The following is a 22508-nucleotide window of genomic DNA, read 5'->3' on the forward strand; positions in this document are numbered from 1 at the left end:
CTTTTTGTTGAGCCCCTTTGAGCCCTGTCGCTCCTTGACCTCGTTGATATCACCTTGACGGCCCAATGCCGATGAGCTGCCACCCATTTGGGATACGACGATTTGTCCTCTGCCCTTTGGCCCGGATGTGCTTTGACGTGTTGGGAGATCCCCGTTAAGATGATTTAGGTTATTTCGTGGGCCCCATGTGCTGGTTAGCCACTACCCATTTGGGATGTGAGAGACTCACTCTCTACCCGATTGCTTAGTGTGAGCTTTGAAGTATTAGGACTGTTCCCTCACGGAATAACCTTCCTTTTGATTGCCTATACCCCAGGTTTATGATAATATGAAGCGAAACTCCTTTTATCGAGAGTATTCTTGGGTATCCCCCAAGATGTAATTAACCAGTAGGAACACGTTCCTTTGGGAGTGCTCTTGACCCCAGAACGGGTACATACACCTGACTCTCTGGTTATGAATAGTCTATGTAGATACTTCTTTCGCGGATATTGGTTTAAGGTGTCTCCGCCCAATCTTGTTTGGGTGGACATTCTTAACCTATCCTTGCGAGGTTTATCGTACGTAGATTCTCCACGTTTTACTTTTTCTCTTGTTTGTCACTTTGTCGTATGTCCCCTTTTTTATTCGATTCCTCTCCTCTTCGAATCATTTATATGGTTCGGGAGGGAGATTTATTCAAATGGGAGAAGTATACGACGATCGACAAGCTGGCGACTCCTTTTAAAATAAAAAAAATAGAAAAATGAACGGAAAAAGGCACAAGCGAACAAGGCAAGGATAATGTGATCTTTAAAGAAGGAGATCTAATATGGATCAAGCTGAAGAAAGCGAGATTCCCCATAGGAGCATTTAGAAAACTCAAACCCAGAGCAGATGTACCTTTTAGAATATTTCAAAAGCTGAATGAATGAATGTTTGCTAGATTGACCTGCCAAGAGACTATATTGTTTCAACCACGTTCAATGTTGTGGATCTGACCCTGTATTATAAAGATGCAGATGTTTCGAGGGATGAAGTTGAAGCTCCCTCAACCCTGGAAGACTGACGCGGGTACTTTTTGGGTTGAACCGACCAAGGGTTCAACCAAAGCTGAAGCTCCGGTCTAGCAGGAGGTTGGACTGGTCCGTTCGATTCTTTTTCCTTTCGGTAAGACTTGTCTCCCGAGTCTCCCCCATTCTTTTCCCTTTCTTGTTTATTTGCTATTATAAATGTGATTTTGAGTTTAGAATTCAGTTTTGTCTTGCTTTGTTTTTAGAGTTGCTACCATCAGGCTTCTCTCCCTTATTATGGTTGTATCCAAGGACGGGTGGTGCTTTGGCTGTATCTTGCTCCAAGGTGGTAATTATCTCGTCAAGCTTGCGCCATAATCCTCTTTCTTACTGCCGCCTCATATTCCTATGCTCTTCTTGCTTGCCGCCCAGCTAGAACTTCCTCTACTACCCGCCAACTTGCCCGCATCTTCATCCTACTGCCGCCCGACTCACCTGGTCGTCCCTGCCGCCACTAGATTTAATCTGTGTTTTTCCAGTTGTCGCCATCCCTCATATTCCTTCTATGTTGCCGCTAGGACCCTTCTCACTGTTGTCGTATCCCCTCTTTCCCATCGCTTGCTTGCTGCCAACACCGCTTTAATCAATTGCACCTGCTGTCCAGCTGAAGTCTATTCTTTGCGCTATCGCCCAAGTGTCCCTTTTTTATTCGTGTCATTTTATTTTCAGTTTTATGAACCCTTGTGTTTCTTTCTGAATTCTAGCAATAATAACTGTATTTGCGCATTCTCGGATTATACCGATATCATATACAACCTCACCATTATTCATATATGAACTCCAAATTCTTAGTTGACAAAATGCTCCTCTATCTAATTTTCACTATGATTTCTGTAATTTTCATTGATGATTTGGAAATATGAAAGCATGGAAAGGGACCCATCAAGATATGTTTCTTGTGAAAACAAAATCATATAAGAGTGTTTTTTTTTTTTTAAAAAGTAGAAAGCAAAACAAAAAACTAAACACAACTCAGATAGGTTGAGAAGCGACGCATAGTGGGTGTAATTCAAAACCCAAAGGCAATATTGAGTGATTCACATCTTTTTTGTTGTTATTTACCCGAAGCCTTATCCTTATTCTTAGGGTGAGGCTCAGGCTCTGTTTGGCGCAGTTGCAGCTTCTCAGCTTTTCAGCTGCAGACCCCAGGAAGCTGTTGCGGGGAAGTTGACTGACTGTTTGGTGCAACTATGTGAAAACAACTGTGGGACAACTCTTTCTGGAAAAAATAACCATGCTACCCCTGTTTGGTAAAACAATTTAAAACAGAACTATGACCATGACATTTTTTATACTTTTGAAGCATAATTTTACTTATAAACAGTTCAAAAATTTAGATGCACAACTAATTTAACAGTGAATACCGAAAGTGAAAAAAAAAGGAAAAAATCACAATTCATGAAAACCATAGCCAAATTAAAACACGAGGACCGTGATTGGCGAATGACATGATCTCCGTCGACGCATCCGATGGAGTTTATATAAAATGTAACAAATACTTCGCATCTTACAATATAGCTCTATGAGAAGGAACAAATGAGGGACTCATCAAATAACTAATTATGAGAAAAAATATGTGTTAGATTTTAGAGATTACTTGTCTTACAAAAGAAGCTAAAAATAATAAGAGGAAATCATGCATGGTTATGCTAGCAAGGCCGAATACATTGAATTTGTACATGAGTTCAGAAATCAGAACGTATCAATGTATCATTTCATTCTATTAAAGGTTGAATCATTTCATAGTTACCCACCAAATTTTTTCTCCTCCAGATAATTGAGCTTTGAAAATTTGTCTAAAGGCTCATCCGAAACTCTGTTTTCATTCTATTAGTCAACTGATCTGTCCACGGCTTCTAAAGCAAAACTAATAGTTCTAGCATATTTTGGATTGTTCTGGTCGATGAAAGTGATATGCCTCTTTGAATTGATCGTGTTGGCTTGCTATCCGAATGATTATAGGCCTGATATCAATTTTGTGTAAGCTATCTAGTTTGGAACCATTAATCAAATTGTTGAATACTTGTTTGAGGCTTTGTGGACACCATTTGTGATGAATGTGGTTCGTAGCAAAATTTGTTTGGTACCATTTTTGAAAAGCAAAGTTTTTGTAGCTGTCATAAATATTATAGACTTTTTTCATCTAAAAGAATTCGGACAGCTTACAGCTATAATTCTTTAAAAGATACATAGTGAAAAGTTAATAACCACAAAAAAGTTTAAAAGCAATAAGAAAGTTATAGCCAAAGAACAGGAAACTCAGGAAATTGCAGGTCTTGATGTTTGATCAAATAAAACCCTTGCATTAATGATCAGATAAAGGAGAAGGTTTCTTACTGTTTGGACAATGGGAGGGGGAAGAAAACTGTAGAAGACGGTGCGATGAAGGAGGATGAAGCTCCTCGACTCACCCTTGCAAGCACCCCCGAACAGATAAAGCACCCTTGCGATCGGAGGTGGCAAGGCTGCGAGCACGGCTTCGCCATATGCCAGGGGAGAAGAGTTCGCGAGATGCTGGGGAGCCGGGGCAACAACGGCATTATTAGATCAGAACGCGAGGCCGCGGGGTCAATCCCGCGGCCCGCGTTCCGCCTAATTTAGCGGCGGGCGGCCGCCAACACCGCTCTCAAACAAAAAAAAAAAAGAGAATATTCGTGATTTGGGGCTGCGAAGTGGAAAATAAGTGGCCCCAAACGGACTCTCAGTCTTCAAATCATCATTTTTATAAATTACAAGAATATAAAAATTTTCTCAATATTTTAGTCTTGTATCTTTTCTTGCATATTCAAATAGTTCTACTTAAATGAGCTTAATTTCAATTTTTTTTCAGGGGTTTTGCAACTTTCTTGCCGAGGAGAAGTTGCTTCAAGCTATGGAAATTGGGCATGTATGCTAATTTTCTGTTAAATGTGCTTTTTGTGGTTTTACTTTGTAATTTATCATTTAAAATGCAACCGGTTTTGTTGACTGCCCTATTTCTTTCATCATTCTGTTTCATTTATGGATAAAGTCAATATTTTTTGTGTGGGTTTTCTGTTGCTAAAGCATATGGATAAATTCACTATTTATTCTCTTTATATTATTTTCAGCTGGGGATTAATGAATCTTTTTTCTCCTAATTTTTATGTCTTTTTTTTTTTTTTTTTTTTTTTTTTTTTTTTTTTGTAAATCGCAGTTCTCTTTTGTTAGGAATTTTATGATTTCCATCTATTTGATTTTTAAATTAATTTGTATGTTTGTTTTGACTGAATGGGTTTTTTTCCTGCTTGTATCTGAAAAGTCCTCTCTTTTCTTTATTACACTCAGATTGCATGGTTTCGTACGTTTTATTGTGGTGCGACATATTCTTAATTTGAGATGAAGCTTGGTTTGTGATTGCATTATCTTTCAGTAACTTCACTTTTTAATGTGTAGGCTGCAGTTCGTGAGATTTGCAGGGAAGTTGAAACTTTAGTCAAGAAATGTGGAAAGCTAAAAATGGTCGATGCAATTAAATTACCACCGGATGAGCTTTATAGACATGTTGAAGTATGAAAATGTTCTATGCCTTTCCTTGGGTAAAATGGAAATATTTTAGAATTTAATGATTCATTTAGACCTGCAAAATAGAAGCATTCTGTTCCGGCATGTTAGCACTGGAAAAAATGGTTCCTCTTAATATTGATGACAAAGCTTTTCAGATTTAAAATTTTTTTCATTGTGGAAATTTCATGTTTATTTTTATTCTAAGTAATTAACAATGTTAAAAGTGCTCAAGCATCGAGTGATTTTTTAAAAGAAAAAGTTAATTCAATGATGCCTTAATTTATGGTGACTTTCTTTTCAAGATGTTTGGTATGCTGTTACATTAATCTTTAGCCTTTAAGCATGACTTGGTTGAGTTAATGTTATAATCTTTGAATTCTTAATCACTGCGTCTACACATATGAGTTTAGAATTGGGGCATTTACATACATACCACCCAATTATTATGTATTTATATATCTAACACCTAAAATTTAATTATTACATTTATATCTCTCAAATCTTTCATATCACATAAAAAATACCACTATTTTTACTTTTAAAACTGAAATACACCTTTTCTTGCATAGGTAGAGTTTAGGTGTTAGATATGCAAGTACATAGGAATTAAGTGGTATGTATGTAAACATTATTTATAATTATGCATTCATTTCTGAATGTCGTTATCATCTTTCCTTGAGAAGAAGTTGGGGGAGGAGATCAAGGAAAATGATGGTCATTTTCATGTTCGTTCTAATATTTCATTTAATATATCTTATCAATGCAGGATATTTCAGGTTATGAACTAGTGGAAGCTTTACAAATAAGTAGAAAAATACCAAGAAGAAAGGCTCTTTCTGTTCTGGAAGAGAAAGTTATAAGAATTCTCACCGAGAATGGGTATATTGCCAAGGATCTGGTGTCTGGAACCACTGAACCGGTAATTGATGATTGTCATAGTGAGGATGATGATGAGGAGATTGTGTCTGATGGTGAAGTTGATGAAGGAGATGTTCATATCAAGCCGATTCCTCGGAAACCCATCCCATTGGTGAGGTTCAATTCTTTGTTAGGTTGTAGTTCAATTGTGATTCATGCTATTTTTTGATGGACCATATATATACTGTGAAATATTGAGCATTTTTTGCTATGAAATTCCCTATAAACATGAGGTGTTATTTTTAGTGCTCTAGATAAGATTTCACACCGCGCTCTAGTGCATTCTTATTGATGTCTATAAATTCCTGGGAGATAACTTTTAATGTTAGCAGTGGTGACAATGCTTAGTGATTCATGTAGATAGCCAGTGTCACGGACTAACTTTCTCCAAGTCACCCGTGTGGCTTTAATGCTTTCTTTTAGCACTAAATCAACATAATCCTCACAACGCTTGGACTTGTGAGCACCAAACACTCTTAAAAAGAAGAGTAGAGAGAAAATAACACTTCACACTTGAATACTCTTGAAAGCTTTGATTCAATGCTCGGGTGATTACAAATGAGGGGAGGGGCTCATATTTGCTCATATTTATAGCGGGACTCCTATTTATAGCCCCCTCCAAGCCTAATGGAACATTCTAGAATACATTAAATTATTCTTGTTTCTAGAGAGTTTTACATTCCTCTCTTTTTACATACGTAGCCCTAGAACATTCTAGGTTATTCTTGAGCCTTCTCATATTCTCTAGAATTGGGTAGAATCTTCTAGAATCTCTTGGATGACTATCCACAATCTGGTATTCTCTCGAATCTTTCTTCCCAAGTTTGCCTTGCAAATTTCAGAATGTGGCGGAGCGTGACGTGACACGCTCCCCCACTTAAACTCACAATGCCCTCATTGCGGCTTCCCCTGCACCTTCGAAATCGTCTCATCGGTTTTGCCTCGACTTGGCAAACTTTGGTTTCTCCTTGGTGTTATGGGAGAGGCGTGTCCTACAACAATTCTTCCTGGCTGTTGGCATAGCACTTGTCTCCAACCTTGTTAAGCCATTTTTCTTCTTTCTTAGCGGTGGTGTATTAGGAACCTCCACCACTCTCCTTGGCATCCCAACTCCTTGGGTCTTTTCTTTCTCATTGATATCATGAAAAATAGTCAAGTTGTCCCCCTTGTCTCGTGCAATGTCATTCTTGAGCTGGATTGCCAATAGCATTTTAGATCCTTGCTTGCTTAATTTTATCATCGGTACTGAGCAAGCTTGACTCCCTTCCGTGATGCACAAGCTATTGACGAATGACATTGGGAATGCTTTTGCTTGCTCCAGGAAATCCATTCCTAGGACAACTTTGTAGTCATCCAAAGGAACGACAGAGAAGTCTAGAGTACCTGACCATGCCCCAATGTTGGTCTTTACTCCATTAGCCACTCCGTTGATTAACATCTCTGCTAAGTTGATGACTTTAATGGAGCTCCCTCCTTTAGTCATCCGCAACCCCAACATCTTTGCTTCCCGGCTGGAGATGAAGTTGTGGGAAGCACCCATATCCACTATTGCCCTGGTGGTCTTCCCTCCTGTTGCCATCTCCTCAAAGAGTAACCCCTTCCCTTGGGGTTTTGTAGGAGCTTGCATCCCGTTCAGCAGTTGAAGAGATCCCACATGTGCCTCCATGTCATTTTCTCTATCACTTTCTTCTTCCTTCTTATGGCTTGCAAGGAGAGAGTTGAGGGCCTTCTTCTGAGGGTAATCCCTTGCCCAATGAGGTCCTTCACAAAGAAAGCAACGGTTTTGATATGTCTTGTTAGTCTTCCCCTTGTTTTTTCCCTTGTCATCCCCACTTTTGACATTGCAACTCTTCTTATCTCAAGCTTTCTAAACTCCTTTGAATAATCAACCAAGCTTTCAGCAACCGCGATGAGTGGCAAGATCCTGCACTCTTCGTCTCCTAAGCTCGATATTTGCCCAATATTGGAGTCTATTCATGAAGTTGAAGGGAGCATCCTTGTTTGACATATTTGGGATTTCAAGAACTAGGCTTGTAAACTCCTTAATGTAGTCTTGAATCGAACATTTTTGCTTAAGCCTTCGCAGCCGGGCTCGTCGGCATTCTTAGAATAGAACTGCCTCTTTAGTTCTCTCTTGAAGTCATTGAAAGTGGACATGGAGCACAAACATTTCTGTACATCTCATTTTCTTCTTCTCCCCCAAGGCATAACGATGTCCGATAGATAGAGAGAGGCAAATTGTAATTTTGCATCTTCATCGACAATCCCTATTGCTCCAAAGTATTGCTCTAGTCCCCACAAGAAGTTGTCTACTTCCTTCGCGTTGCGAACCCCTCCAAAACTCATAGGTTTTGGAAGTTCAATCCTCTTGGCTTCGAAAGTGGGTGGCTTGTGGATGTCGTTAGTGCTCTATTGCACAACGAAATGTTTCCACGCATCTCTTCCAAGCTAGCACGCATGTCGCTCATCTCCTCCTCATAGGCAATTCGCAAATCTTGAAGCTTCTCCACCAAATCCTTCTGCAACTTAGCCATATGACCGAGTAAGGTCTCTTCAAGTTGGAGCATCATACATCTGATCGTTGAATGGATAGTGACGTCCTCTTTCTCAAGTCCATCAACCCTTTGGTTGAGATCCTCTACTTGGTCCTCCATGCCATTCATTACCTCCTCCATCCGAGCAAGGCGCGAATTAATGTCATGCATGATCTCCTTGGACCTCTCATGTGGCTTGGGCGCAGCGGGATCTCTTTGCTCCCGACGACCTCGCCCTTGAGATGACTTCACATTCGTGGCTTCCGACTTCATCACGTGCTCTTGGACACTCTTTTTCATTCCTTCAAACCAAGTCTCTGATACCAACTGCCACGGACTAACTTTCTCCAAGTCACCCATGCGGCTTTAGCGCTCTCCTTTAGCACTAAATCAGTCTAATCCTCACAACGCTTGGACTTGTGAGCACCAAACACTCTTAAGAAAAAGAGTAGAGAGAAAAAAATACTTCACACTTGAATGCTTTGATTCAATGCTTGGGTGATTACAAATGAGGGGAGGGGATCTTATTTATAGCCCCCTCCAAGCCTAATAGAACATTCTATAATGCATTAAATTATTCTAGTTTCTAGAGAGTTCTTCATTCTTCTCTTATTACACACATAGCCCTAGAACATTCAAAGTTATTCTTGTGCCTTTCCTTCTCATATTCTCTAAAATTAGGTAGAATCTTCTAGAATATCTTGGATGGCTCTCCACAACCTGGTCTTCTCTAGAATCTTCCTTCCCAAGTTTGCCTTGCAAATTTCATAATGTGGTGGGTCGTGACACTAGCCTGTAAATAAGATGAATCTTCCAAAGCTTAACTTTACCTTTACAAGTTAAAATGAATGAGGTTTTCTCTATTGCATCTTTTCTATGGTTTGTGTTGTGATTTGAAACAAAACATATTTTCCATATTTGTTTAAGATTCAATTGTTTTTAAAAATACTCAAAACATCTAAACATTATTTTAATTGGCAAAAACAACAACAACAACAACTAAAAGTTTATTCCACCATGTGGGGTTGGCTGCATGAATCCTTACTTCAAGTAAAATATTAAAAAACTTTGCAAGTGCATAGAAGAAAAAAAAATTGTTGCACATGGGCTCAGATAAAGCAAATATCTATATCTGCTCCAACTAACATATTAAATGTTGCGACATCATATTACTAATGATAAAATTCATGTCCATGCATCATTGTTATGTGCTAATATCATGTTATGTATACCTCTATGGCCACATTCAATGATATCATGCTAGTAAAGATATATTTTTTGATAATGTGGTGCACCATATGACACCACGAAAGACAATTACTATATCACGACCCGGTCTGAGACTTGAAATTATCAAATACGGAAACAAATGGTCGGACTGTGAAATTTAGTTTTGTATTATTCTATTTCTATCACTAAAAAATTAATATTCAAATGCTCATGAAAGAGTCACTAAAGAAAATAATTTAATTAACAAATAAAAGTTTTACATTTCTGGTTGTTGTTCTCGCCTTTGTACACATTAACTCCTTTTCTAATCATCTTATTCAAAAGTTTAAAACATGAAAAATTCATTAAAACAATTTAATGAATTATAAAAATAACCCAAGAGCAATCAGACTTCTAAACTACAGTCACCCAATGAGAAGAAAATAATATGTATGTTGGTCTTTAATGTATTTATAAAAATATTATAATAATTTAACGTATGTATCCATGAAATTTACTTAATGAAAAATAACTTAAATTTCTATATGCATTAACTTTACTTTTACTTTATATTCTTAACATTCACATCTATTTTAGAAGCATTGTCGAAACATAACCTATCACACTCTTGACCATTATTATTCCATCGACACAGTGGTTTGTTATCTAATTTACACAATTGTTTGAGGCGAAGAACTGTATACTGAACCCTGGTTGATATTCTATCATCGACACAACGGTTAATGATCTAAATATCACAATTGTCTGGACTGGTAGAATAACGTCTGCGTCGCGGGTACACTGACGTCTCCTGTCTGTACCATAAGAGGGTGAATTTATCTTCTCAGCATGCACACAAACATCCATATATAAGCTATTTCATTATTCATAATAAATTTTATTCTCATATCATGTAATTTAAACTTATCTAACTAATGAATAATTGCAGTCGCACAAAAATTATGTCATGAAATAAACTGATATATGCATAATTACTAAAATCCTAAAGATCAAATAATCATATGACATATATGTCTGGTCATGCAATAAACTGACAAATACATCTCTACTAAAACATAAGGTTTATACAATAATCTGGTACCTTCATAAATTAAACTATTATGCAACTATTAGGATAATAGAATGTAACATGCATACTTCATGTTTAACGACATGAAAAATCATATGCGATTTGACTTCATTGCACAACTATTTAATATGCATATTTTCCTATCTAACAATATGAAGAATTTGTAATAATCTACTTCTCACTGAAATGAACATAGATGAAATCATACATACATATAAAAATAATAAAATTTACTGAAATTTAGAAATATAATTACTTAACTTTTCTATTGATTCTCTTCGTGTTGAACTTTGAGTTCCTCTCCATTTATGTTTATAAATATTAATCATAATATTATATTGATCATCCAATTTTCTTCATATTTAGTTTGTCATATCATACTTTTATGTCTAAAATTAAAGGCGGGTTAAATCTTACATTAATAGTTTCATTTAAATTTCTAATAAAATTTCTAATAATTTATTCTGTATAAACTTTTTGAAGTAACAACATGCCTCAATTAAATTCTTTTAGTTCTTCTTTCCTTGAACACCTCTCTCAATTTATTGATCTCCTCAATTGAAAACCTTTAATTTCTGACATTGATTAGAAAAACCCGAATTAATACTAATCTCAAGTAACTTCAATTGAACTTTCAAAATATTAGATTTACGAAATAAAAATAAATCAATATAAAATTAACCTAAATGCACCTTAATTGATTTTAGTTCAACCCTTCTCGCACAGTGTATATGACACTGCATAACGCCATGCTCACCTGATCTAAATCAAAATCTTATTATTAACACATATTCTAATTAAAATAAAATTTCTTAACTTCAATCATAATACAAAACTCCTTTTAACTTCAATTAAAACAAAATCTTAACCTTACTTTGGTTCGGCTGCCTTCTGCACACGCCTCCCACTAATTAGCTCGCACAGTGCTTCTACTTTGTAAGATGCTGTTGTTCAAATATTAGCATTTTTTTATGAATATTTTTTTATTATTCTTATTATTAAAATTTCGGCACATTATGACTAGTTTCCATTGGTGTTTCACTGTAAAATGACACTTTAAATTATGGTAATGGCCATAGCCTTCAAGTTGTTTAATGGTTTAAATCTTATGAGTGTTGAATTAAAGTGATTTGATTAGGCACAAAATTTTCCCTAGTTTAACTTAAAAGTATCCCCTTTGATAAACATCTATCTTAAGTCTATTTGATCTTCTTAGATGATACAACCAATAGATGTTGACAGTTACTCTTTGGTTAGGTCGGCTCACCATCTTCTCAAACTAAATAGACTAGGGTTTACAATAATCCGAGATGACGGAATCATGCAATCTTGATCGCATTCAATATATTCTATCCCATTATCTGTTTTAATTTAAAGTTGGTAAATTTTCAAAATCTAAAATTAAAAATATTGCTACTATATGTCAAACATTTTGCACCAATAGCTACTCTATATTAAAACTATTCTCTTTCAAGATGGATAATTAACAATTTGGGCTTGCGGCTATGTTGAACTTGGAATCAAATCTTAAAATTACTTACAAAATGAGCACTATTCTCTGAGCAGTGTCTTATATGAAATCTAGTCTACTTTCTGAAATTTTAATTTGGAACCACAAACTCTCAGAGAAGAGCCATGCGCAAATGTGTGCAATGAAATATATCTTCAAACTCGAACAAAACGGAACTAAGTCTAGCCTAAAATCAATAATTATGTCAATATGCTGTAGGCAATACCTGATTCCCCTTTTTATTTTAATATATTTTAATATCTTTTATTAATAGTTGACGCACTGCATTTTACTAAACTAAAATCATTTGCTGATGATTTTGGTGTTGAGGATTTGGAAGTTTGGGACCGCTAAGGAGGCGCAGCGTATGAAAATGTTGAAACAACAGAAGTCGGGTTGGTGGCTGGTTTCCCCTGTTAAAATTTTACTTAACTAAAGCACCACAATGTGCACATGCACCACACAAAAATAAGTTCCCAGAAAGGGCACTGCTCTTTCTCTATGTTTATCTTGGATGCTTGTAGGTGCCATTCTTGTTTACAAAATGAAATCAACATTCAATCTATATCATCCAATATGCTTGAAATTTTGCTATGCACTGCGTATGCTGGTATTGTTGTAATTTAGTTTTTAGACACCTATGATATTCCTACCTTCTGTTACAGTATTTTTTATTCTCCGTTGATTCTACTGAATGAAAGTAAGTTTTTTTAGAAATCTTTCAATGGCTATAAAATTTTCTTTTGCAGTTGTTTTCAGAAGTTGATGTGAAGCTAGTTTTCAAGGAAGTTACTTCAAAATTTCTCCGCAAACGAATTGTTGAGGTTTGGTTTGCAAAATGATTTTACCAGATTAAGTGGAGGCTTCTGAATTGGAATGATCTTCACATTTCATTTTTAATCTGATCCCTTTTTATAAATATATTTTGGATGACATGATTTCTATGTCATCTGTGTGCTTCCTGTCTTTATTCCTTGAAATTATAAATTTTGCACCATTCATTATGTTTCAGTTGAACTGTTCTTTAATTATTTTTCTTAGTGTTACATTTTTGTTACTGTTAACTTATTTCTTTAATTTTTAGTATCATGTGAAACAACTAATATTGAGTTAAAAGAAATTAGGATGGAGTGATTGTTTCTCACCAGTGCACAATCCATATTATAGTAGCCTGTGTAGCCTATTATGTTTGAGAGTTTTTGGGGTTTTAGGTGCTCTTGTAAGCCATCCTTGAAGCCATCTAAAATGCCTTGCCTAATGAAAAAAAATGCAACATAAAAGAGATTCATTGCCGTGAAACTGACATTCTTGATGAAAATTGCATGTTTCTGCATGAGTTTCTTGATTATTCATGATCGAAAAGTGTATGACAAACCTAATGGCATGATCTGAATTAAGTGTAGGAATAAAGTTTCCACGCTACCAGCCAATAGAGTTGTGCATGTTTTCTTTCATGGTGCCGTAAGTTTGTGCACATCGTTCAGTAGGCTTGGTCATTTGGTGTTATAAGATCCAGTTCCGAGGTTGTGGTTGATTTGAAATTCGCACTATGCCTTAGTAAAATTGAGATTTTACGATGGTAGAACTTTTAACAGTGATGGAAGATCAGCACAAACTTGAAAACGTTCTCTATGGTTGTCACTCATGAGCAAGGAATCCTTCTTTCATGGAGATCTTGAATCCTTAATTCATTCATTAAGAGAAAGTACACAGAAAAGTTTTTTGTCAACCCTAGAAAGGTTAGTGATAATAAGGTTTGACTACAAAATTTACCGGATCCTTTTTTACCAGATTCACATCCATGTTGCACTGGATGATGATGCCAATATGATCAAACTTTGATTTGATAGTGTAGATTTTGGCAGGGGAAAAAATTTATAATACCTCTTTAATTTCATAGAAAATAAGTATAAGATAAATAGAGGGGTGTGACTCCCACATTAGGAAAGCAATAAAATCAGTCACAATTCCCCATAATAAATGAAGGAAACTGAATTATGACATGTCGTTAATTCTAATTCCTAAAAATATAAAATACAAATGATAGAAGATACAAAAAACAAAATCTTCCTGAAAATCCAACACCTCCTCAATTAGCATAGATATATATTTTGCCCAACTTGCTTACAAGGAACTCAAAATTAGGCTTCAACAGTCTTTTGGAGAAGATATTCATTATTTGTTGAGCAGTAGGGATAAATGATATGTAAATAGCTCCACAATCAATCTTCTCTTTTATGAAGTGTTTATCAATCTACACATGTTTTGTGAGATCATGTTGCATTGGATTTTCTGCAATGCTTATGACAACTTTGTTGCCACAACACTACTTCATTGGCATGCTTATTGGTACCTGTAGCACTTCAAGAATTCTCTTTAGTCATAACATCTCATATACTCTATTAGCCATAGCTCGATATTCTACCTTTGCACTACTCTTTTTAGTCGCATTCTATTTCTTACTTTGCCACATATAACCAGATTTCCCTAGACAAAAATACGGTATTCTTGTGTCGACCTTTTGTCAACAACTAAGCCCGCTTAATCCACATCAATGTATGTTTCTATGTTCTGTTGTATGGTCTTTGAAAAGTAATCCCTTACTTGGTGTACTTTTTAGGTATCTGAGAATTTTGTTAACTGCTTCAAGGTGTTTCTCTGAGGACAAAATAAGTTGACTAATCATACTTTCAACAAAGGTGATGTCTGGTCATGTTTGTGAGTATATTAAATTTCCCACCAACTTTTAATATTGAACCGTATTCATTGGGTCACCTTCCTTTTTATCTTTCAGTTTTTGATTGAGATCAATTGCAGTGTCTGCAGGCCTACAAGCACTCCTTTCAATTTTTTTTTAGAAGATCAAAAACATACTTACATTAAGAAACAACAATCCCTTTCTTTAATCTATAAACCTTCAAGCTAAGGAAATACCTCAGAGATTCTAAGTCCTTCATCTCAAAAACTGATGAGAGAGAAGTCTTCAACCATTTCATTTCATGTACGTCATCTTCGGTCAACTATATCATTTACATACACAATCCGTATAATTATCTTCCCATCATTTGAATGTCTGAAGAACATTATATGTCCTTCTTGTCTTGGGTATGCCCCTAACCTTTAACAAATCAATATATATTTTTCAAACCGTATTCTTAGCGACTGTTTCAACTCGTATACACTTTTTTAGTTTACACACCTATGAGTCAAACTTCTCATTAAATCCTGAAATGCGTCCATGTAATCTTAGGACTTTCTTCAAATCAGGAAGGATTTATAATAAGCAACGTTTATAATAAGGAAGAGAATAAAAATAATTAGAATTCATAATTTAAGCAATGTTTATAATGGGAAGAATTCAAAATATGCAAAGATTAATAAACATAATAGAAATTCAGAATTGGTAAGTGCTGGGAAGGAAAGAAGAGAAAAAGAAAGAAGGAATAGGAGGAAAGGAAATGAAAGGAAGGAAATGATGAAGAGGAAAGGGGGATTGACAGCCCTCTCCCTTTGAGGGCCGTCTGGTCCGTTCCAAAGTCCCGTGTCAGTTTTCTTTTGGCTTTTCATATGAAGAAAATGAAGATAGGGTGAAGATTTCTGGTTTTCTTATTGATAATATAAAATTAATGCAACACTAAAATGGTGCCTGACATTTCTTTATTACTGGTTTATGCTCTTTTCTGATTCTCGTTTAATGTAATTAGCTTATTTTCTTATGTTTTTTTCTGGTTCATAGGGCATTTAATGCTGTTATTTAGTTTATTAAGGGTTTCCTTTTTTCAGATTCCTTTTTCTATAATTATGATGCTGCTGTGAGCAGTTTCAGGTTTTGTCTGATGAAGTTTTCTTTCAAACTTGCCAATGATTTTTCTTGCTATGTGCTTGATGGCTATTCCTATAGGTTATGTACACAAATCGTTAGTTTTCTGTACTAGTGTAGCTTAATTTTTTGTGCATTGGTTTTATCTTTCTACAATCTTTCCACATTAGCTTTATGGAGAATTTTCGTACCTTTCTTCTCCGCTACATCATAGTGTTTTGGTGAATGTTTCCTTAATTCCGGGAAATTTGATGGTATGATCTCCTTAATATTATTCTTTCATTAATGTTTGAGTTAACATTTTTATTTGCTATCAAATTTTTCATGTTCTCTCTTCTTTCGTTAAACCCACCACCACGACCTCTCTTATCATTTATCTCTCTTTTTGATCCATCCATAATCCTTAACTTTACATTGAATGAATTTTGGATGAATTTTTATCTTCCACATACATCTCTCTCTTGTCGATTTACTCCACTGTGCTTCCATATGCATAAGTCCTTACCATCCAGAACTTTATCCTCACAGACATCTTTTCACGTGTTCTTTCTCATGTCTTTATAATAACCTTCGCTTCCACATCCTTAGAAATTTTCAAATCACATTTCATTCAAATTTCAATTAATACTTAATCCAAAACAAAGTAAGCTGCCCCACAAAGAAATCCACACTAACCCCAATCAAAATTCGTACTTGCTCCTAAATTTAAACATTTGCTCAACCAATTTTCCTATTCAAAACTAAAGCGCCACCCCATCACTTCTAATTGGTTCTCACCTTATATATTCTTGGAACCATATCCATCCAACGCACATGCAAGCAAAAGCACAAATTTTTTTCGTTGTAGTGAATATCAATAGTATTGAAGATTTTGAAAGGACTTGACATTAAACTGAAAGGAGAGGTTTAAGGTTCATATATGATTGATTTGGATAGCATAATGAATATTAAAATTATAATATCATATAAATGAATTAATAATGATACAATAATAATATTTTTATCAATCCAAAGTACAATATTCTATATCTTAACATTTCATGATTAATTATTTTGAATATGATTCTAAGTCAAAATTTAAAGAACATGACATTTTGATTTTTTTTTTGTTTTTATACAAATGCTTGTAGAAATATCTGGAACAGTACTATTGGATTGAAACAACAATGACTACCAAAATCAGAAAAACTTTCACCAATATCTTTTCCAATGTTTACAGAATATTTAACTTAAATTAGGATTCATAGATTATATACTTTTTTATTTAAACCTTTTATTGATAACAATTTGATCAAAATAAAGAAGCCATAAATTGATAAATATTAAAATTGGGAGGTTCATAAAAAATGGGGCCTATTCATCATTTAACTCGTTCAATCATTACCTGGTTAGATGTGAAGACGGTCTTCGAATAAAATTGTACTTGGTGAAGGACCTGTTTATGGTTGAAACAATTGGACCAACCTTTCTCATCCGATTTCTAAGACCTTAAATTTTTCCATAAAGAAGAGGAAATAAGAATAGATTAACATTTTTTTTATTCAACAAGCTCTTATCCTCTTCTACTTTATACTTTAAAAGGAAACAGCTTATTCTGCTTTCCATGATTTTGTTGTTAATCTCCATGTACTCTAAACTTAAGGATAAATCTTTATTGTTTGGGAAATATAGTGCCATGCATAGGCTTGAAGCTTTTGGGAAACTTTACACATAATGCTAGCTTATAAACCTGATGATGTTACTATGCTTTACCATGTCGAAATTTTTGGCCTCTTCCATCCTATGACACCCCCTTGTATATTATCTTGTGTAGTGCAGAATGATTATGAATTCACTCAAATAACAGAAAGATTAAGAAAATTAATGCAATTGATTTGGTCTAGGTCTTCCCCTACCATTTGGAATCTTCAATGCATTTGATTTGGACACCATCTTGTAATTTGATCGCTATTATAAGTTAATCCTGCTATTTGCATTTCTTATCGAATGTTGCAGTCGCTTTTTTATTAGCATGTCAAAATGGCTTGCTTAGCCTAGAAATGGACTTGTAAAATCAGTCCCACTGTTGGCATAATTAAAGCAAAAAGGTGAAATGATAGATCATCTAATAATTTATAGTGAACGCAAAACTGAAAGTTCTTATGATCTACCATTTCAGCCCTTCATGATAGAAATGTTGGACAGGGAACCTCTCGAAGTTCTATGCTTCTCATGGTGAACAACCTAGGCCTTTTGCGGAGAAGTTTCTATTGGCTAGCATTCCTAGATCATGTTGTTGAGGAATTACATGACCAATGTAATTATCAGGGAACAAAATCATATGAATTATGGTTCACCTAGTTTGTGCCCTCAACTATTTGAGATATGCTTTGGTTGGATCAGAATGATTGTTGGAATCCTTGACTTTAACTGGCCAACGATGAATGATCATAGAGATCAACCTACTTCTTGATGCCGAAAGAGGGAAAAAGAAAGCTTTTTTAATTTATGTCATATAAAGATGTATTACTTAGCAATTCTTATTCTGAATGGCATATGCAGAAGTAATTGAACCGACTTCTATGATCTGTTTGACTTCTGTTATTTTTTTAGGGTGGGAAAAGAAGCGATAGTCGAATTCCTTCAGAGATTCGCTCAATTTCCACACAATGTGGACTACTACCACGAGCACATGGAAGTGCACTTTTCACTCGTGGAGAAACACAGGTGTGTAGCAATTGTGGTTAACATGGGTTTCCTCCACCCGATGTATTTCATTTCCATTGGCTTTTTTCTTTTTAATTAGTTTGATTTGTTTTACACAATGCGACTATACTACAGTTATTTTAATTGGATAAAAAATTTTCATGCTCTTCTCCATGTTTGACCTGAATTATGGGAATTGTTGGTATTTTACTAATGTCGGCATAAATGATGAATGATATCTAGCCATTTTTTAAGGTTATTGGCTTCTCTCTTGATATGAAGAAGGTTTTGCATTATTAACTATTTCTTAAAACTTTAGTTTGATGTACTTTGACACTATCTTATTGAAGCCCTTGCGTTTTAATTTTTTGTTTTAAAGCATTCAAACATTAGCCTTCCATTTTGGATAATGAAGATAATACTTTTGAACTAATTGGGCTCATGGAAGCTCCTAAGATCTTGTGAGGATCATTATTTTTTTATTTGTAAAATTTGAGGATTGCATACTTCCTAATAATTTTTAATTTTAGTAATAATTTTATTTTTTTGATTCAAAGTTACCCATAAAGGTAAATCCCATAATTAATAATCACTAACAATTCTCAAAGATAATTGACAATCAAGGAATTAATGAGGTTCTATTTTAGTGATATCAGAGTTAAGTCAAACCACAAAGAAATGCAAATCTTATTGTTGAAATTCAGAGGAGTTACAACTAAGACTTTTGAAAACAGAAAATAAATGAAAACAAACACGACACTCTAGGTTGAGAATGAAGGTGGCGATGTCGACTGGACGTAAAGTAGGTTGACGGTTGGAGGTTGCAGCCACAGTTGGAGGTTGGAAATCAGGTTGTGGTAGCAGCTGAAGGGTAGGGATGGGTTGGCGGCAACAAGAAGCAAGTAGATCTGGGTTGCCGCAACAACAAGTAGCCACGAGAAGGCTTTGCGGAAACTATAGGCGGTTAGGAGTGGGTTTACAGTTTGGAAGAAGCGGCTAGTTGGGATTATGACGGGGCATAGAACGGGTAGTGAAGTTGCGGCTGGACAAGGGGGCTTGAAGTGGATTACGGTTGTACAAATGGGTTGATAGTTGAGTTACGGTTGGATAAAGGGGCGAATAGCAGGAAGGGGTTGTTGGGGGAGGAGCTGTGATAGGGGAGAGGAAATGAAATAGGAAGGTAATTATCACCTCGGAGCACCGTCTGTCCTCGGATACAACCTTAGAAAGGAGATTGAGATGTTGACGGCTGTCTCGACATAAAACTCAACGAAAACTAATCCTAAACAAAGAAAAGAATGTATTTGGAATAATAGATGACTAGGAGGGTGAGTCCCCTCCCCTTGGACAATAGTCCTAACCCAACCCTAGGTTTTGCCTTTAAAGATTTCTTTTTTATGTTAAAATACCTTAATGCTAAAAAAATTGAGATATGGTGGTAAAACTTATCAAAATCCCATAGATCCATCTTTCATGGTCTATAGGTGAATCTTGATCCAAATAATCAGAAGGATTGGGCCAATTATCGTTCGATTTTATGCTTTAAGTGGAGAATATGATTTAAAATGGTTTTGGGTAGGGTTGGGTAGTGATGAGCACATGGTTAAGAACACTTAGTTCCTTTTTTCTAGGTGGAATCAATAGATCAAATGAGAATGATATGGCATGGAAACCTATTTTGTGGTAGAATTCAGTCAATAAAAGATTTTTAGCCATATTAAATGGATTAATTGGCCTAGAAGTTTCGATGCATGGACATTAGTGGCTTCTTGGTTTTAGTACTCGACCCATGTGCAATTAATTGACCCTTTTTAGCTATGAAAACCTTGCTTAGAAGATGTATTTGTTCTTAATAGCTTTAGAAGCTAAGCATGCACAATTTAATTGTATGGATTTGACACTTTCTTTTGTGTCACTTGGTTAATTCTTAACATTGGCGTCCTTGCCTTGTTTTAGGTGAAAGGACAAAGTGGTAGTGATACCAGAGAAAAGCCCAAATCATAAATAAAATGTGAATAATATTTTTGTTGAATTTCGATAGGGTTACAACGACACATACGACAAAAGAAAATAGCAATAAAGACACAACACATAGACCCAATTAGGGCTAGGGAGATGGGCATGGTTGAGTGGTGGAAAATAAGGGAGGGGTATAATTAGTGTAGTAGAAGAGGATGGAGTGTTGGCGGTACAGTTGGAGTGGATGTTGGGGTCGTGATTTGCAACAATGAAAAGGTAGCGAGATCTATAGTAGGTATGGAAGGTGATTTGACAACAACCTATTTGCTATCCTGGCCTGGTAGCAGCACTAGCAGACATAAAAGGGTTGGCGGCTTGCTGAAGGTAAGCTAAAGGGAGGGCAGCAAGCTGACGACTGTTGGACTGCATGGGAGAGGTGGCTGCGGAAAGATAAATCTCTTGTCTGGGTCGAGCTACAACCGGAGCATCACCCAAACCCTTAGAGATGGTCACCACCTCAGGCGAGTTATAGTCGTAGCACATTCTTGCCGTCAGATACAACCCTTAGAGAGGAAAAATGCCTCAAAGGTAGTAGCTGAAATCAACAAATCATCCATAAATCTCCTCCTCAAACCTATGAATACAACACCTATATAAAGAGGGGACTAGTAAATAAAATAGGCAAAGAGTAGGATTGAAATTCGATATAATAGACAAGGAGAGGAATAGAAAAGAAGTAGAGAAGAGATGGAATTATAATTGGAAAGCATCAGGAAAGGAAAACAAATGAATTAAATAGGAAATGGGGGGCTACGGTTATTGTACCTACTACAGTATTGCGGGCGGTTGTCTGTCGCTATTTTGAAAATAATAATTTTTAAATTTAATTTAATATAGAAAGGTATATGATCTTTTTTAATTTTTTTTGGAAATTGTGTTTTAATTTTGAAAAAAAATAAAACCAAATGGATCTCATTCGTCTTAAAGTTTACATAATTGTGTCTGATACTGTGAATTCTACATCTTCCCGAAAGATAAGTGTATACCTCGACGATGGACTCAATCATACGAGTTAAGATATTTGTGATATTTGTTTGATCTGTGAACTTTTTATATGTGATTGACAAATTCCCCTACCTAATATGAAGATTATGTAGGGTTTATTTTCCCTGAGTTCCAAGTTCCCCATGTTTCAAGTTCCCTATAGAGACAAACCCTCATAGTTAATCACATTTCAAATAACTGATGTTACTTGAGAAAACTCTCGATAATAATCAAAATTACTAGTATTCAAGAATTCAAGGTTTAGGTTTTTATAATAGGACGCGGAAAATCAAGTGGGAAATGACCAAATGAGAGCAATTATTTTAGGAGTCTAAAGAGAGATAGAAGGTACGAGACATCTCAGATCCTGAGGAGAAACCTCAGTGACTTCTCAAACAATTGTGGCTGTGTTTTGGAGATGATACTCTTTAATTGTTCAATCATACCAATTTTATTATTCGGGACATACACTAGCATAATACCCTATTATGCAAATAGCCTGCGGGGATAAGATGATTTACGTCATACCGAACAACAACCTCAGAACCTAAGGTGAGTTAGGACTTATATTGCAGAACACGGTTGCGCAGAAGTCTAAAGATAAAGTTGTCGGCGTTTAAAAAGGGGGGAGTTACGTTTGGGGGTCGCCCGTAAGAAGCTGTCGGCCGCCGGAATCGAAATCCCGTCGCCCGCTTCGGAAGGACTTTTTAATTTACATATATATATATAATTTTAGAAAAATACGAAATCAAACTGACCTCATATTTTTCACAGTTTAAATGAAAGAGCGCTCTACCTCAAATCCTGTATCTACCCCGAAGAATAAACACAAGACCTGAGGATGAAGCTCGATCAAATAAACTAAGAAAGATATGACGTCCGTTTGGGTCTGCGAAACCATTTTATTTGCCGACAAGTTCCCCTATTTAATACAAATAATTAAATAGGGTTTATTTTAAGCGGGGTTCGGAAAAGCTCCCTATAAGGGCAAGCCCCTATAGTTAATTACATCTCAAATGACCGAAGTCACCTAAGAAAACTCTCGATAAAAATCAGGGGATAATGTCTTCAAAGAGGTCAAAAGGATAGGACTTTACAACGAAATCGGACGAAGAGGTGTGAAGGGGAAAAGCTCAAATCTGGAACATTGTTAAGGAATCCA

At 35.7% G+C, this 22508-nt stretch overlaps 1 protein-coding gene across 3 annotated transcripts in view; it reads left to right on the forward strand.

Moving 5' to 3' along the window:
- LOC110031274 (probable polyribonucleotide nucleotidyltransferase 1, chloroplastic) overlaps positions 1–22508 on the forward strand; it is a 100980-nt gene that overhangs the window by 32386 nt on the left and 46086 nt on the right. For all 3 annotated transcript variants that reach the window (XM_020734389.1, XM_020734388.1, XM_020734390.1), the window contains exons 8-12: positions 3883–3939; positions 4467–4580; positions 5344–5607; positions 12588–12662; positions 18251–18364. In XM_020734389.1, coding sequence (XP_020590048.1) covers positions 3883–3939; positions 4467–4580; positions 5344–5607; positions 12588–12662; positions 18251–18364 — 624 coding nt within the window. The remainder of the gene's footprint in view (positions 1–3882; positions 3940–4466; positions 4581–5343; positions 5608–12587; positions 12663–18250; positions 18365–22508) is intronic.

Source organism: Phalaenopsis equestris, unplaced genomic scaffold (genome assembly GCF_001263595.1).
Source record: "Phalaenopsis equestris unplaced genomic scaffold, ASM126359v1 Scaffold000800, whole genome shotgun sequence".
NCBI classification, from domain to species: domain Eukaryota; kingdom Viridiplantae; phylum Streptophyta; class Magnoliopsida; order Asparagales; family Orchidaceae; genus Phalaenopsis; species Phalaenopsis equestris.